Source organism: Gavia stellata, chromosome 28 (assembly GCF_030936135.1).
Source record: "Gavia stellata isolate bGavSte3 chromosome 28, bGavSte3.hap2, whole genome shotgun sequence".
Taxonomy (NCBI): domain Eukaryota; kingdom Metazoa; phylum Chordata; class Aves; order Gaviiformes; family Gaviidae; genus Gavia; species Gavia stellata.
The window spans coordinates 4,010,276-4,024,430 of record NC_082621.1 but is presented as its reverse complement, the minus strand read 5'-3'; the positions used below and the strand labels follow the sequence as shown (position 1 = coordinate 4,024,430).

The 14,155-nt window shown below is 45.3% G+C and overlaps 1 protein-coding gene across 3 annotated transcripts in view; it reads left to right on the top strand.

Moving 5' to 3' along the window:
- TANC2 (tetratricopeptide repeat, ankyrin repeat and coiled-coil containing 2) overlaps positions 1 to 14,155 on the top strand; it is a 213,662-nt gene that overhangs the window by 142,847 nt on the left and 56,660 nt on the right. For all 3 annotated transcript variants that reach the window (XM_059830270.1, XM_059830271.1, XM_059830269.1), the window contains 2 exons: positions 4,779 to 5,060; positions 7,314 to 7,447. In XM_059830270.1, the coding sequence (XP_059686253.1) occupies positions 4,779 to 5,060; positions 7,314 to 7,447 (416 nt within the window). The remainder of the gene's footprint in view (positions 1 to 4,778; positions 5,061 to 7,313; positions 7,448 to 14,155) is intronic.

The window sequence follows — 14,155 nt, the reverse complement described above, 5'->3', positions numbered from 1 at the left end:
CCTTTCTCTGACTTTGCTCCTGCTCGTTTTCAGCCCAATGGCTTTTTTTCAGTCGTGCACATACTACAACCAGCTTTGGTTTGATTTAATTGAAGTCTTCAGCCACAAAAAAGAGCCAGGATGGGTATGGTAGGCAGTGTTTCAGCTTGGGAGCTGAATTTATTGCGTGGGCTCTACAGAAGTTTGCACAGTATTTCATCAACTCTCAGGAAAATTTGACTTTACCAGACCATGTTCTGTCCCACTCCACACACTAATTTCCCGGAAAAGTATGGGTTTAATTTATGTGAAGATATTATCAGAAGTTCTGGGTATTTCTGTGGTACTCTGGCTTAAGTTCTATAAAATGCTTCATTAAAAAGGAATGTAAAACCCAGCAAGTGTTTGACAAATTTTCAAGGATGGGAAGGCAGCTTATTCGCATACTTTGATTTGCACCAGTACTAAAGTCAAGTGGCTAATAGGGTTCATCCAAAACGTGTGCGCGCATCCTCACCCGATACTTCTGAACCTTCTCATCCTCTTTTTCCATTAGCTTATCCTTTAATTAATTTCTGCCCCAAATGTTGAAGCTCCGGTGCAGCCTGCCTTCTCTTGGGTTCTCCTTCCCTTGTGATGCGGGATAATTTTTCAACTCTTCTCAAAAAGAGTTGAAAAAACTCCCCCGGGGCTCCAGGGTCTTCCCCCGGGTTTGTGCCTTGCCTGCCTGTGCCTGGGGACCGCCGGCTGCTGAGGGTTGTAAAATAAATAGTAACGGGAGGATTTTGGCGTGGTTCAGCAGACAGTATCGGGAATTAATGAGGATCTGGCACATGGCTTGCAATTAGTCAATGGCAGTCTTAAATGATTCATAAATGTTTTCGACAGGCCAGCTGGGAAAACGTTGATGCTGCATTTGTCTTCCAAAGACGGTGTGGTGAAATAAAATGTCTTCTGCCTGCACTTGGAGGTGATTTTGGTGGCTGGCAGGTCAAAAAGCGTGTTCTCGGCATTCATGTCCAAACCGATGTGGCAGCGAGTGTTTTCTTAATGGCGAGATGCTTACCAGCGTCCCCTGCCCCCCGGGAGCCCTGGGATTACGAACCCCGAGGCTGTGAAACGTATTGTCAGGAGAGGTTTGCTCCGCTGTGGTCAGTGGCGGGTGGTGGTGGAAGGTCTGGAGGGGCAGGAAGGTTGGCTGTAGGTAGATAAGTGGGTATGTCTCTTCTCAGGGTTTTGTTGAGCCTTTTTTGGGACAGGATATGCTATTCCCAGGTGACAACCAAGGTGTGTATACTCTTGTCCGCTCGGATAAAGACCAGTCTTTAGGGTATCCTTTGCCTGTTTGGGGTGTTGTGGTCAAAGGTGTAGGCGTCACGCAGCCTCAAAGCCATTTGCACCTCTGAAAAGAAACCAAGATTTAAGTCCAGGCCTCCACCATTAAAGCAGGAGCTTATTGGATCCTGTAGCTTTTCTATTTAATCAGTCTTGTCTCTACATTAGCCCCCGAGACCATTTGGTACCAGTTAGGCTTCTGGCTTTCAGAAAAGCATTATTGCACATTTTCACTCACCAACACGACGTACCACGTATATACACGCACACACAAGTAAAGGAAAGCTGTGGCTTATCAAGCACAAATCTTAGCTTGATGTTTTCCAAATGGAGTCTTTTTATTTTTTTATTTAGTTTTCTATATATAGTATTGGTGGCATAATGCAAACAAAAAATTTCCCTCATCAAATGCGCTGCTGGAACGCTTCGTTTGCATCAGTCGGACCACTACAGCTGGTTATCCTTGCCACGTCCATGTGCTATAGCTTGTGCAATATGCCGTCCTCCGGCGGGAAGCCCATCAGCCCTGCTGGCGCCGAGAGCCAGGCTGGAGCTGCCGCAGCCCGGAGCTGTGATGGGGACACGGGGCCATGCGGCCCCGGGGCAGCCTTAGCACCGCCGGCTGCAGCAGCCCCTCTGCCTCGTCCCCTCCCACCGCCAGCGATTTCTGCTTCTCCAGCATCTTCCCGTGCCAGCACGCTGCGCTCGCGTGACAGACCCCAGCAAGGGGAATCAAACGAGCTGCTTGTGAGCTCATGCAATTCAAAAGCCATCTCCACCCTAGGATAAATTTAAAGCACATTCATCATTTTCAAGTGGGAATTAAAATACAGCTCCTGTCTGCAGCATTTTCTGTATCAGTTGAAAAAAAAAAAAGGAAATTCAAAATACCTAACATTTTGAAACACAAGTTATTTTCACAGAATCACAGAATCACTAAGGTTGGAAAAGACCTGTAAGACCATCAAGTCCAACCACCAACCCAACCCCACCATGCCCACTAAACCATGTCCCGCAGTGCCACGTCCACACGTTCCTTGAACACCTCCAGTGATGGTGACTCCACCACCTCCCTGGGCAGCCTCTTCCAATGCTTCACCACTCTCTCAGGAAAGACATTTTTCTTGATACCCAGCCTGAACCTCCCCTGGTGCAACTTGAGGCCATTCCCTCTTGTCCTGTCGCTTGTCACTTGGGAGAAGAGACCAACACTTTCCTTAGGCATATCTGATGTAACATTAAATCCCAGCCCCTTTATCAGCTCTGGTTTAATGGATCAACTCCCTGGTCAGGTCTCTGAAGGATTTCAAGGCGATTTGAGCCCTGGACATCAGGTCAGCAGTTCCCCAGGGAGGGTCCCAGCGCAGTGCCGGAGTCGGGGCGCAGGGACGGGGCGATGCTGGGGGCAGAGGCGGCAGAGCCTCGGAGTCGGGGGCAGCAGCTCGTCTGCTGCTGGATTGGTTCAGAGGGAGGGAGGGAGGTTGGGGGGACTGGGAGGGCGCAGGCGCCAGCATGGTTTGTAGCTTCCAGAGGGATTCGTTGCACAGCCTGGGAGCGGAGCTCATCCCAAAGCACAGAGCTTGATGCAGCACGCTGGTCTGTTCAAAAACCATGTGTTTATATTTACAGTAAAATCTTAAGGGTGGTAGCACATCTATAACCTTTTCCCATGTAGATAAAGCATCCCACTTTTGTGGTTTGATAAAGTATTTTCAAGGAGTTTAGTACAAAGCCTGGCACAGTAGCGTTATCTGTAGCCCCGAGGGCTTCAGGCCGGACCAGGAGGTCTGCGTGGGGATTAAGCCACCACCCGCACGTCCACAGCGGAGGGTGAGCGGGTGGAGAAATGACAGACGTCAGCAGTTGCTGAATGATACTCGCGCTTTTTTAAGTGTCTGAGGGCTTTTAAAACTTCAAAGGAACCAAACGGTCTCCACTGGAAGCAGCTAATGTAAATGATGGGAGTGTGATCGTGCCAAGAGATAACAGTGAGCAAACCGATGGTTTTTTTACTTAAATCCTTCTGCAGCCCTGCTCGGGGAACTCCTCCTCTGCGGCTTCCTGGGGTTTCTTTTAAAATATGCTATGAAGACATCTAGATTCTGTATGGTTGTTGTCGTTTGCAGCGTGCTGTATGATCTCAAAAGAAATGGAATTCAACTTCTGTGATCCACAGCTCAAATTTTCCCCAGCTTACCACATCAGCTTAAATACGTGTGTTGAATGTCAAGTACAAGGCATGTCTTGCCGTTGGAAGGTGTGTCAGAGCTGCCATACCAGGTCCGGGTCTGAAATCGTGTCCCACAGCTGTAGCTCCATGCATGTCACTTAGCCCCGACTTGAAGGAATTATGTTCAAAAATTCAAGGTTTGCAGCTAAAACACGCAGTGTGACTAACCTCCCCCTGAGTGGGAATCACCTGCTGTCTTTGTGGCCACCTTCTGAAAGTTTTTAATTAAGAAACCATTTTGGTGGTGAAGTGGGAAGATCCAGCAACTGTCTCTGCCAACACAAAGTGCTTCCATCGCTTCTTTAAATTTTTTTAATACATTTATGCGTATCATCTCCCAATTACAGATCTCATAGGCAGAATGCACCGTACGAGTTGATTTTTCTAATAGCATCTTTGCACTGGATCTGTGCATGGTTGTTACTCTTTTTAGGTGTGCGTTCCCGAGATAGCTTGTGCCAAATGGAAAGAACAGCAGATACCCTGTCCCTCCACCCCCAAATGTTCCTGAAAAAATTTCAAGGCTGGTTTGGATTTAATTGTACATTTTATTGTAATCTGATGCATACAAAAATGGGCAAAGTAACACTACCAATGTCCATGATTTTAGGTGTTCGCGTTGCACCAGCATACATGATCTGTTGGGGAGGTGTTTCTTGCACTCATTAACTGTACGTTGCTTGCAACACCGGTTTTCCTCGTGAAAAGAGAAAATGTTTTAATTGCCGTACAGGAAAATCCTATGGGCAGTCTGGTTTCATTTTTATACTTGAAAAGATTTGAAATAACTTTGCTTAGATTGATTTAACACTTCTAAGTGGTAAGATTTTTTGTGTGCTCATTGGATTGAAGAGGTGAACAGACGTACTGTACCTACTGAACAGACGTACAATACTGAGTCACGGGGTAGCGGCCCTGGGAAGCGTACCGGTCTGCCTGGGGCAGGGCCTTTAATTATGGTCACTTTAAGCAAGAAATTTCATTTCTCCACCTACACTTTCCCCAGCTGTAAACGACTTCCTCCTGTAAAATCCTCTGAACTCCCTTGGTGGAAAATGCGATGAATGAGCCAGATGCTTTTAACAACAAAACTGTGGGTAACAAACAAGTTTGTATTTTTTTTTCACCTTTTGCAATGAAAAGACTTCTAAGCAAGATGAAACAGCAATTCCCGAACTATAGTTTTACTGTTAGCATTGATGTTTATGTTTTTCCCTGTGTTTCTTCTTTATAGTACGCTTCGCACCTTATAGACCTCCCGACATCTCTCTGAAACCACTGCTCTTTGAGGTGCCCAGCATCACCACCGAGTCCGTCTTCGTTGGCCGCGACTGGGTGTTCCACGAGATAGACGCGCAGCTGCAGAGTTCAAACGCCAGCGTCAACCGAGGTGTAGTGATTGTTGGGAACATCGGGTTTGGAAAAACCGCCATCATCTCCAGACTGGTTGCGCTCAGCTGCCATGGCACACGTATGAGACAGATTGCTTCTGATAGCCCACATGCCTCTCCGAAACGTAAGTACAGCAGTACGCAGATCTTCAGCAATTGGAGGCCTTTTCCATCAGCTTCTATAATGGTTTTGGCTGAAAAAATCCCATTCCTCTTCAGGCCCAAGAAATCAGCTTAGTCTTTGTTGCCAAGCGGAGGAAGCACCTGTCAGCAATATTTAGATTGCTCCTGTTCCAAATCTACTTTTTGAAGGGTCAAAATAGTCTGTCTCTTATTTCTCTAACTTAGAAACATCACGGATTTTCTCTGATTGGGAAGACTCCAATTTTAATTGCCAATAATTCTATTAATACAAATCCATGCCGGAGCATTCTCCTCCCCATACGGTTTGTTTATCTCGGTTTATCATGGTATAGATGTTTAGGGTGGGTCGCAAGCCCGTGTAGGCTTGGCAGCCAGGATTGCTCTACCGCTTGTGGTCCCATCCAATTCACATCACTCTGTGCTGACATGTTTGCAGGTGGGGATGACAACATTTTTTAAAATCATTCAGCTCTCAGTAAGTGAATAAGACAGGACTAAAAATACTGGGTTAGGTACCTAAAGGTATTTTTAAGGATCTAGGTCACTGTATCTCAGTGAAACTGCAGTTAAATCTGTTTACTGGAATCCAGTACTGTTAGCCATGTCGAAACATCTGAAATGTCACCGAGTGTTGGCATGTTGAATAGTGTCACTTGTCAGAGCTAAATGAACAATGCATAGTGAAAGGCAGGGCTTGTTTCTATATTTTAACTGCAGCTCTGCAGTGCACCAGCTGTATGTCTCCCCAGTCCGCTTAGAGGGATTGTGGAGATTAAAGAGACTACTGCACTTAACTGTTTCCAGTCTAAAAGCTTGGGTATTTCAAATGAGAAAGTGCCCTGCATCTGTCATGCACAGAGGACGAAGATCCGTGGTCACACCTAACACGCTGTCTTTCGGCACTCTGCTTTGTCCATGAAGTTGAAAGCTGAATGATTTCTCGGTGTTAGTTATTGGGACGGAGACTTTCAGAATCAATCAACTAATTTGACTTTATTTTCTAAAGAGACCACAAGTCCTAGTCTGGCTATAGAAGATAATAATTATTCTGCAAATCTATTTTCTTTCACATGCTGGGGAAAAAAAAATCTATTCTGCTTAGTAAAATCTATGTTTAATAATAAATGCTCATCAGGTGACCTGTCTATGCTACAGCAGTTGTGCTACCAGCATTAGTAAACTGGCATAAATACAGCCTCATACTCTTAATTCCTGTCTCTGACAAATAATACAGGTGAAGGTGGTGTTGCGTGCTCAAAATCAAGAATGTGCATCATTGCTAACACCTTCAGGGTTTAATTATGTAGGCAGTAGTCGTCCTCCTTTGTTGTTTGCCATTAAATGGGTCATTGTTTGCATTATGATTTCAAGTCAAGCCCAAGGATGCATTGCAGCAATCCATTCAGGAAAATCCTCTGCTAGTATAGACGGCGCTTAAGAGGACTGTTGCTTTTAAAACATTCCTAAAATAAAGAAATCAGTAGTGAGGCATCATCAAGCACTCCATGTCTTAGTGTCATGGAAAAATACTCTGTATGAGTAGCAACGAGTGGTTTGCAAATGTTAACCACAAAGAACCAGCTAAAATGCAACAGAAAGCAGTTAAACTTGACAGAGATGATTCCAGTATAACTCATTATTTGCTTGCAAGCCTTTTCCAGAGGCTGGTGCAACTCCTGCTTCTCTCCCTCTGATTACATTAATGGGCTTCAGACGGATATATTAGCTATGGCTCTCCATTTATTTATGATATAAAATAGGCACAGAAAAATTGGCTGTCTTCACTGAAGGAGGACTTGGAACCAAATTAACCAGCGATGGTTCATAATGAGGGAAGATCTACTGGCGGAACTGCAGAGCAGGAGAGCACTGCACTAAAATATACCAAACTTGAAGGTAGAGCACACCTTCGAGAGTGCACAATTCACTCAGTTATTGTGATTATTTTAAAGTCAGTGAAATTACAGTGGAGAAGATGAGTAAGACAAGCTCAGCGCTTTGTCTTAGCGGTCCTTTCCAAAAGTGCTGCTCCCAAAAGAAGGTTCTTGGGGAGCCTCTGGCCTGGCTGGATGGTGTGACAGTCTCTTGCTGCCTGAAATCCTAAGCAGAGTATTTGTGGAAAGTATTTTAACTGCCATGCATGACCTGCTAGAAAATAGCAGCTGCCTAGTCTGTAATAATAATGTCGGTCGTGCTTGTCCTGTGGCAATTCATAACCTCTTTCCCTGGGACAGATGTGGATGCAAACCGAGAGCTGCCCTTAACCCAGCCGCCTTCTGCTCACTCGTCGATCACCAGCGGGAGCTGCCCGGGGACTCCCGAAATGCGCCGGCGCCAGGAAGAGGCCATGCGGAGACTTGCTTCGCAGGTAGGGAACCATTTGTCTCGGGATTGTTTTGGTCCTTGGGAAAACGTCAATTTTAATAGAACCTGTTGGAAGGTCTTGCTGCCTTACATCACTTGGTGCGCTGGAAAATGTGTGCGTTCACATGCTCACTGGGAGAGTCTAGAGAAAAACTTCTGGAACAAGTTTTATTACCCTAGGAAAGTTATTTCTGTAAAACGAAATTCCCATTACATCAAATACACTCCCCTTCTACTCTGAGAGTTTGTCTTTCCCAGCCATCACACTGTCATTCAAATATTATGACATGACCTAGTTACCGGAACAACTGTAGTATTTCTTAAGCAGTGAACAAAATTGCCACATGCTTGACCAGCGTTTCATTCTGAAAGGAGCAGGTATCACACGGTGGGTAAAGGAGCGGACTGTGAGCGTTACTGCTGTGCGTGCGCTTAGATATTTTTTTGAAAAGTCTGCAAAACAGCTCATAGCCTCCTTTTGAGTGATACACAAATCGTTTGCTGTTACGAGAAGAGTGGATTGTGTATAACACTGTCACTTACTGTAGGTGAGATTTACAGCTTGGATTTTATTGTATTACTGAGATTCAGCCCTACTTTTGTGGTGGTGGGAAGGTGCCATTATATTGCTTTGAAATCCGAGGAGCTTGCTCCTCCTACACCTCTTGAGAGGATGCGAGGAGTTAATGCTTTCCTGTTGCCTGCTCCCACTTCGGAGAGGAAAATATCAAGCAAATTCTTTGTTCTAAATTATTGCCAGGATGTGTTTTGCTTGGCTTTTTTTGCCAGATACTGTCTTGTCCTATCTGCTTTTCTGCTGTCCCCAGATGGCAGAGAGCATGTGATACCTGCGTAAATAAATACTAAGACTTGATATTCTTGTCTTCCACGTGGTGTTCTTGAAAGGAATGCAATGGCCAGGTCTGGTTTTGTTCAGGACGCATTATTCATCATATTCCTTGCAATACTTAAGCATTACCGACTATCAGAAAGGCCAGTAAAATGTGCTATCTCTGCTTAAAATACCTCATCTGTCTCGACTTTCTTCCCCTGAGTGCTTAAGTAATCCTGCTGGATACGTAATTGATAAATGGATACGGTTTTAGCTTCAGTTTCCTCCTGAAAAAGGTAAGGGATATGGCTCTTTCAGTGTGTCACATCCACTGCAGAGATCATGCACTGAAGGTTTTTTTGCATCTCTGATCACTGGAGAAAAGAGCAAGAGACAATTTTTATAGCCAAAAATAAAGTAAAAATAGGTTGTTATACCTTGGCTGCAGGCTGCTTTAGGAAAGGGGTTTAAAGCTCTGCTCATCCCCTAGCCAAAATTTTTTTGCGAAACAAATCCTGTGTTTTGCGGTCAGGACATAACAAATGAGTTAGGAAGATGTACTACCTCTTGTACTACCAGCAGGATTACAGACTTCTAGTATGATCGTTAATCTCCCAGTCAATCTCAACTACTGTAAATGTAGGCAGATTCCAGAAATAACTGTCACCAGCTTCCAAATGTTAAGCCTTCATGAAAAGATCAATGCTAAGGCTGATGAGTTGACCTTACAGCACTTGGAATCGCTGCTTCTACCCAAATAGCTGACACAGCATGCGGAACTTCTGAAAAGCTTCGTACTGTTTAGCAAACAGTTCCTGGGATGAGTCAGAGCAGCGGCGGCACGGCTTGATTCAGCATTCGGAGACCTTGGGTCGATTCCCAGCTTTGCCGTTAGCCTTGTTGGGATCCTTGGAGACCAGCATCTCATCTGCCTGCCTCCGTTTCCCTGCCTATTAAAAGAAAAGTGATCCGTGCAGATAACGGTCCTTTGATTCCTGATGCTGGAAGGAATACGTAACTAGGTGTTACTTGGTTTTCTCAATTCGGAAGAGCAGTTGTCTTCCAGGTAACGCTGCAGTGTGTGCCTGGATGAAGCCATGCATTAAAATAAAGCATGTGCTTAAATCCTGATTCAGAGCCTCATTTCCTACCGCAAAGAGAAATTTTTCTGAAAGTATAGGAGGTTTTTTGGTTGGTTTGATTTTTTTTTTATTTTTTTGAGCTCCGTGTTCCTGCTGGTGATTCTTGATCATAAACAACAATTCTGGTTTTATTGCATGAGAGCCTTTTCCAGAACTACCGTGCAGCATATTGCAAACAGTAAGTTTGATGGATTATCAAGCCTCAGGAAGGGAAATAAAGGCAAATAAAATGGTTTAGGATGTTTGTCAAATTGATAGCTGGAAGTCGTGTGCCTAGTGCACTCTTAGTAACCTCCTGAGTGGTAGAACTCAGCATCACCGCTGATGAATACTTTCTGTCAACAGCAGATAAATTGATTTGCTTAGAAAGAGCCGTGCCGTATGATGTCCTCCTCAATAAAACAAACACTGACTGTTCCACCCCAGCTGTGGTTTTTGAAGTCTCTGAGTGACACTGGGAGAAAAAGGATTACTGACCTGGCAACAGAATTGAAAATCCATTAAAATAACAGTGTTGAGCTCTTTGTTCTGTGTGCGATCGCCTCATTCCGAAACTCGATCACACGCATCTAACTTGCCTTTGGGAGATCATGAGAATCTGTTGTTCCTAACAGGCTTTGAAGATGCTGAACTCTAAACAGAGCAAATACACTGAATGTTTTGGTAGACAACTGTAAAAATAGTTGGTTAAAATAATTTAGCTGCCTAATCTGAATGTCTGATGCCACATTGTCCAGCAGGCATTCTTGGGGACAGTTTAGGAAAACCCTTCACAGAGGTAAGCGAAAGGCTCTCCAAAGTCTAATCGAAAAAACAAAAGCAGAAAAAAAAAAAAAAAAAGGAATGTCCTTTGGTGCAGGAGGAAGGGAGAGAAGAGCAGCATATTCCTGTATCAGTAGCTGTGGAATAAAAAAAGAATTGCTGATGGCCTACTTAAAACAGGTTTTCTTCAACTGGCTGAAGAAAAAAGAGCCCGAGGAAGTGAAGGAAAGACTGACCCGTAGGTTAGTCTGGTTGGAAAAAACATTTCTTGGACACATGTGTTTTACGGTTGCATTAAGACTTGAGTCAGAATTGAAGGAGGGAAGAAAGTGTTGACAGTGATGGACAACCACAATTGTCAGGAATATTTTGGGAGATATATGAAGCATATGTGAGGAGCTAGATAAAGCAATGTGCAGATGTTCCAGATGTTCCACCTCTGCTTGCACTGAGCAGAGCAGGATGTTCTCAGGTTGTGCTGTGGTCATTGTGCTAGAGAAATGCAGATCGTTACGAAAGCAGATTAATAATATACTGACGGGCTGAAGTAATGGTTGGCGCAGGCTCCAGAATGCTAGTGGGAAGCACGCCGTCCCTCTCACCCACTCCGTTCCTTCTGAAAATGTCACTTATCCCAAAACTCAGAAGTTGTATGTTTGTGATGACAGAAATGAAAGGTGAACAGTTGCTTTTCCTCCTCTGGATTATTCAGGGTTGTACTTTTCTGCCTGTTTTTCATGCAGTAAGTTCTTGGGGGCAAGGGTTGCTTTTAGCTCTTGTTGTCAGAGATGAACAAATCATTAATTTTAGAAATACGTAACCGAAGACTGCCTAGCAGGAGCTCCACTCATGTCGCTCCAGCTTCCTTGCCACGCTGGAAAAGAGCGTTATTTCATTGTATTCTCGGGGAGCAGTTTGAAGTCGCCCATGATTTCTAGTTCAGTGTTCATCAGCAAACTAATGGAGGAGAAAAACGCTTAGAAATGAGGCAATTGAGAAAACCAGTATCGGGTGTGATTTTTGTCCTGCAAAAACTGCGCCAGGAAACAAGCTGTATCCAACTGGTTTAGGAGTTACGTGAATTTATCCTCACAGGTGGGTCCTAGGAGGAGAAAAACATCAAGAAGAGGGCAAAATTCCCTTCCTCCCAGAGCCTGGTGGGCAGCTCTTGAGGTTTCCCATGTCTCAGTCCCTCTTTTTGGTCGGAAGTGGAGTCTTGCTGTCCGAGTACCTATCACGATAGGAAGAGTTGGATACTTCTCAGGGTTTGCAGTAGTTTCTTCTGAAAGAATGAGAGAAAACAAGGAGCTTAAAATTGAGATTGCGCTGTTCCTTCTGTCACTTCTCTTCCTAACAGCCCATCTCACTGGGATTTTGTGAGTGGAAGCAGAGTGATCCTGCCTTGAGAGATTAGCAGAGAAGATGCTGGAAGTAGGATAGCGCCTGTGTGTAACTTACCTGGAGCATCACCCCAGTCTGCTCTGGCTGTCCTGTTCCAGCTCCTGCTGATCGTTTTGGATGTGTCGAGGGAGAATATTTTTAAAAGGGAAGGATCAAAGTCTTGCTGTCACACCAGGGTCACGTTCAAGGTTGCGGTTGGCGTTGTGTTGAGGGCTGTTCTTTAGACAGGGGAAGAAGCCTGCCAAGAAACTTGAGGCATCAAGAGGTAAATGCCTTACCTTCCATTTCCTTGCAAGGAAAATATTAAGTATATGGCAATGATAACAGCTTCTTAGCAGAGATTTCTGTGAATCCATTTCCTAATTTTAAAGGTAACACTAACCCTCTTACCGGGAACTGAGCTGGCACAAGCCCCTTTTTTCCCCTCTCACTCACTGTCTTCTGCCTCTGAGGAGGAGGCGAAGCAGCGGCTGCTGATGGACTTCCCACCGGTCGTGGTGAGGAGCCTGGGGACAGGAGCCTGGGGACGTGTGTCAGGCCCCGGCTCTCAGCAGCGGAGTTCAGAGTCCTTGCTGGGGAAGTTTCTCTGCAGCTTTTCCTCCGTCCCCTGTCTCGGTAGGGTTTGTACTGTAGCGTGGAGTGGAGCGACCTGCAGGGAAGGAGGACAAGAGAGGTTGTCTTGCCGGATCTGGCAAACTCTCAAAAGTCATGAATAAAACTACTCACATTGCAACACCCATCTTGACACTTGCAAATAAAACATAAGCATTTCTGGCAAAACTGCTTGGTTAGTCTTTTGTTTTAATATATATGCATGTATTATGGAAATAAGTTTGCAGGATTCCTGAATTTATGTCAAGTCTGCCCTCTGACAATGAGCAGGCTGCCAGTTTTTCTGCAATGCCAACGAGTCAAGCTAGACTTGGCTCCTTCGCTGCGCTAGATGCACACTAGCTTTCCTGGTGAGCTAGCCACGTATAGCTGCATACGTAGCTTCGTGTAACTGTTAAACCCATCTACTGTTGTTTAGAGCTTGTAAACATATTGCCTGATATCATGGAACGACCGTAAGGTGAAACTGAAAAAAAAAAAGTTGTGAATGTGAACAGTAAGGTTTTTAAACCGAAGCTCTCATAAAAAGGCAGCACTCCGCACCTCTCCCATGTTGCGCCATGCTTTTTCTGTCTTTTTTCTGTGTGATCTTTCATCCTTTAAAATACGTGTTGACTTTACTTGCTCTGGCCAGGGGAGGTGAGTGACCATCGCTAAGTCACCACGTGGCTGTCCTTGCAGTGCCGCCTTTGTGTCTCCAGCTGATGCTGGGCAATGGACAACGTGGGCTGATGCATCTCAGCTGGAGCGTGACCTTGCTTGTCCCAGAGCTGGTCCTTCACCTCAGAGAACTGAAATGAGAGGCTTTCCCACCAACCCTAGTCCGGGCTGAAAAATGCTGATCCACAAATCCGTGTCCTAGGTGACCTCTGCCTCCCAGCAAGGGGCACCAGCCCCGTTGAGAGGTACGACAGCCCAAGGTGAGAGCAGCTCAGCTCAAAAGAAGCAGCCTGAACTGTGCCCCTTCTGGTTAGGGTCACCTTCCCCATTTTCCCTGAAGGTTTTAGCCTTTACTCGCAGAGGATTTTTAATGGATTGGCTACACAGTTTTAAATAACCCATTGAACAGCTATATTCTTTGGGTTTCTGGAGGCTGTGTGGTTGTCTGCGGTAGCAGCACTTAAACAAATGGGCCTGAAAGCCAGCTCTGCCACGCTAATGGGTCCTACCCTACGTAGAGCAGCTGGCGGAGGAGCTGCACGTCCATTGCATTAGCGCACTCAGCGGATGCTGAGCACGGCTGGTGGCTTCAGCGGCTCTTCTCCTCATCCTCCAAGCCATAAGCCAAAGTGTCATTATCATTGCTGCAGGCGTATAGGAAGAAAGGGAGCGCTCCTACCTTATGTAGAGGTGGAGGGGTTCATTATTTCTAAGCCTTGATGTCCTGCGACACTAATGAGTTTCAGAGGGCATTTACTGGCATACTCGGCTGTGTAAAAGTAATGAAAGTTCCCAATAAACTGGGTCACCACGTACATGCACAGTCATGTGCAATGGATACAATACAGCAGGGCTGATTGCCATTTGCATTATTACAACCAACGTTATGCCTGGCAAATGGCATTTTGGCAGGTAAAAGCATTACACTGAATTGATTTGAAGCTACTTTGTATGGGTCACAAACAGAGAACTCTGACTAGGTGCAGCAATAGGGTTAAAATACAACGCTGAAGCCCTTTGAGAGTGCTGGAGGAAGCGGGGTGTTGCTGTGAGCTCGAGGGTAGGCGAGGTTGGTCCTTTTAGGGGGGTTTGGCAGGACGGCCTCCTTGCACAACACACTTACAGAAGGAAGCCGAGACGAATCACACCGGAGGCGTGATGTCAAAGGAATGCTTCTTAAATGGAGGATATTCTTTTTCACAGATACTGCCGGAAAACTGCTTAAAATTGGCCTGTCCTAATAAGTAAAAATAACTTATTTCCCATGAGCCATCTTCAGCCCCTCTTTCTCCTTTGATGTTCA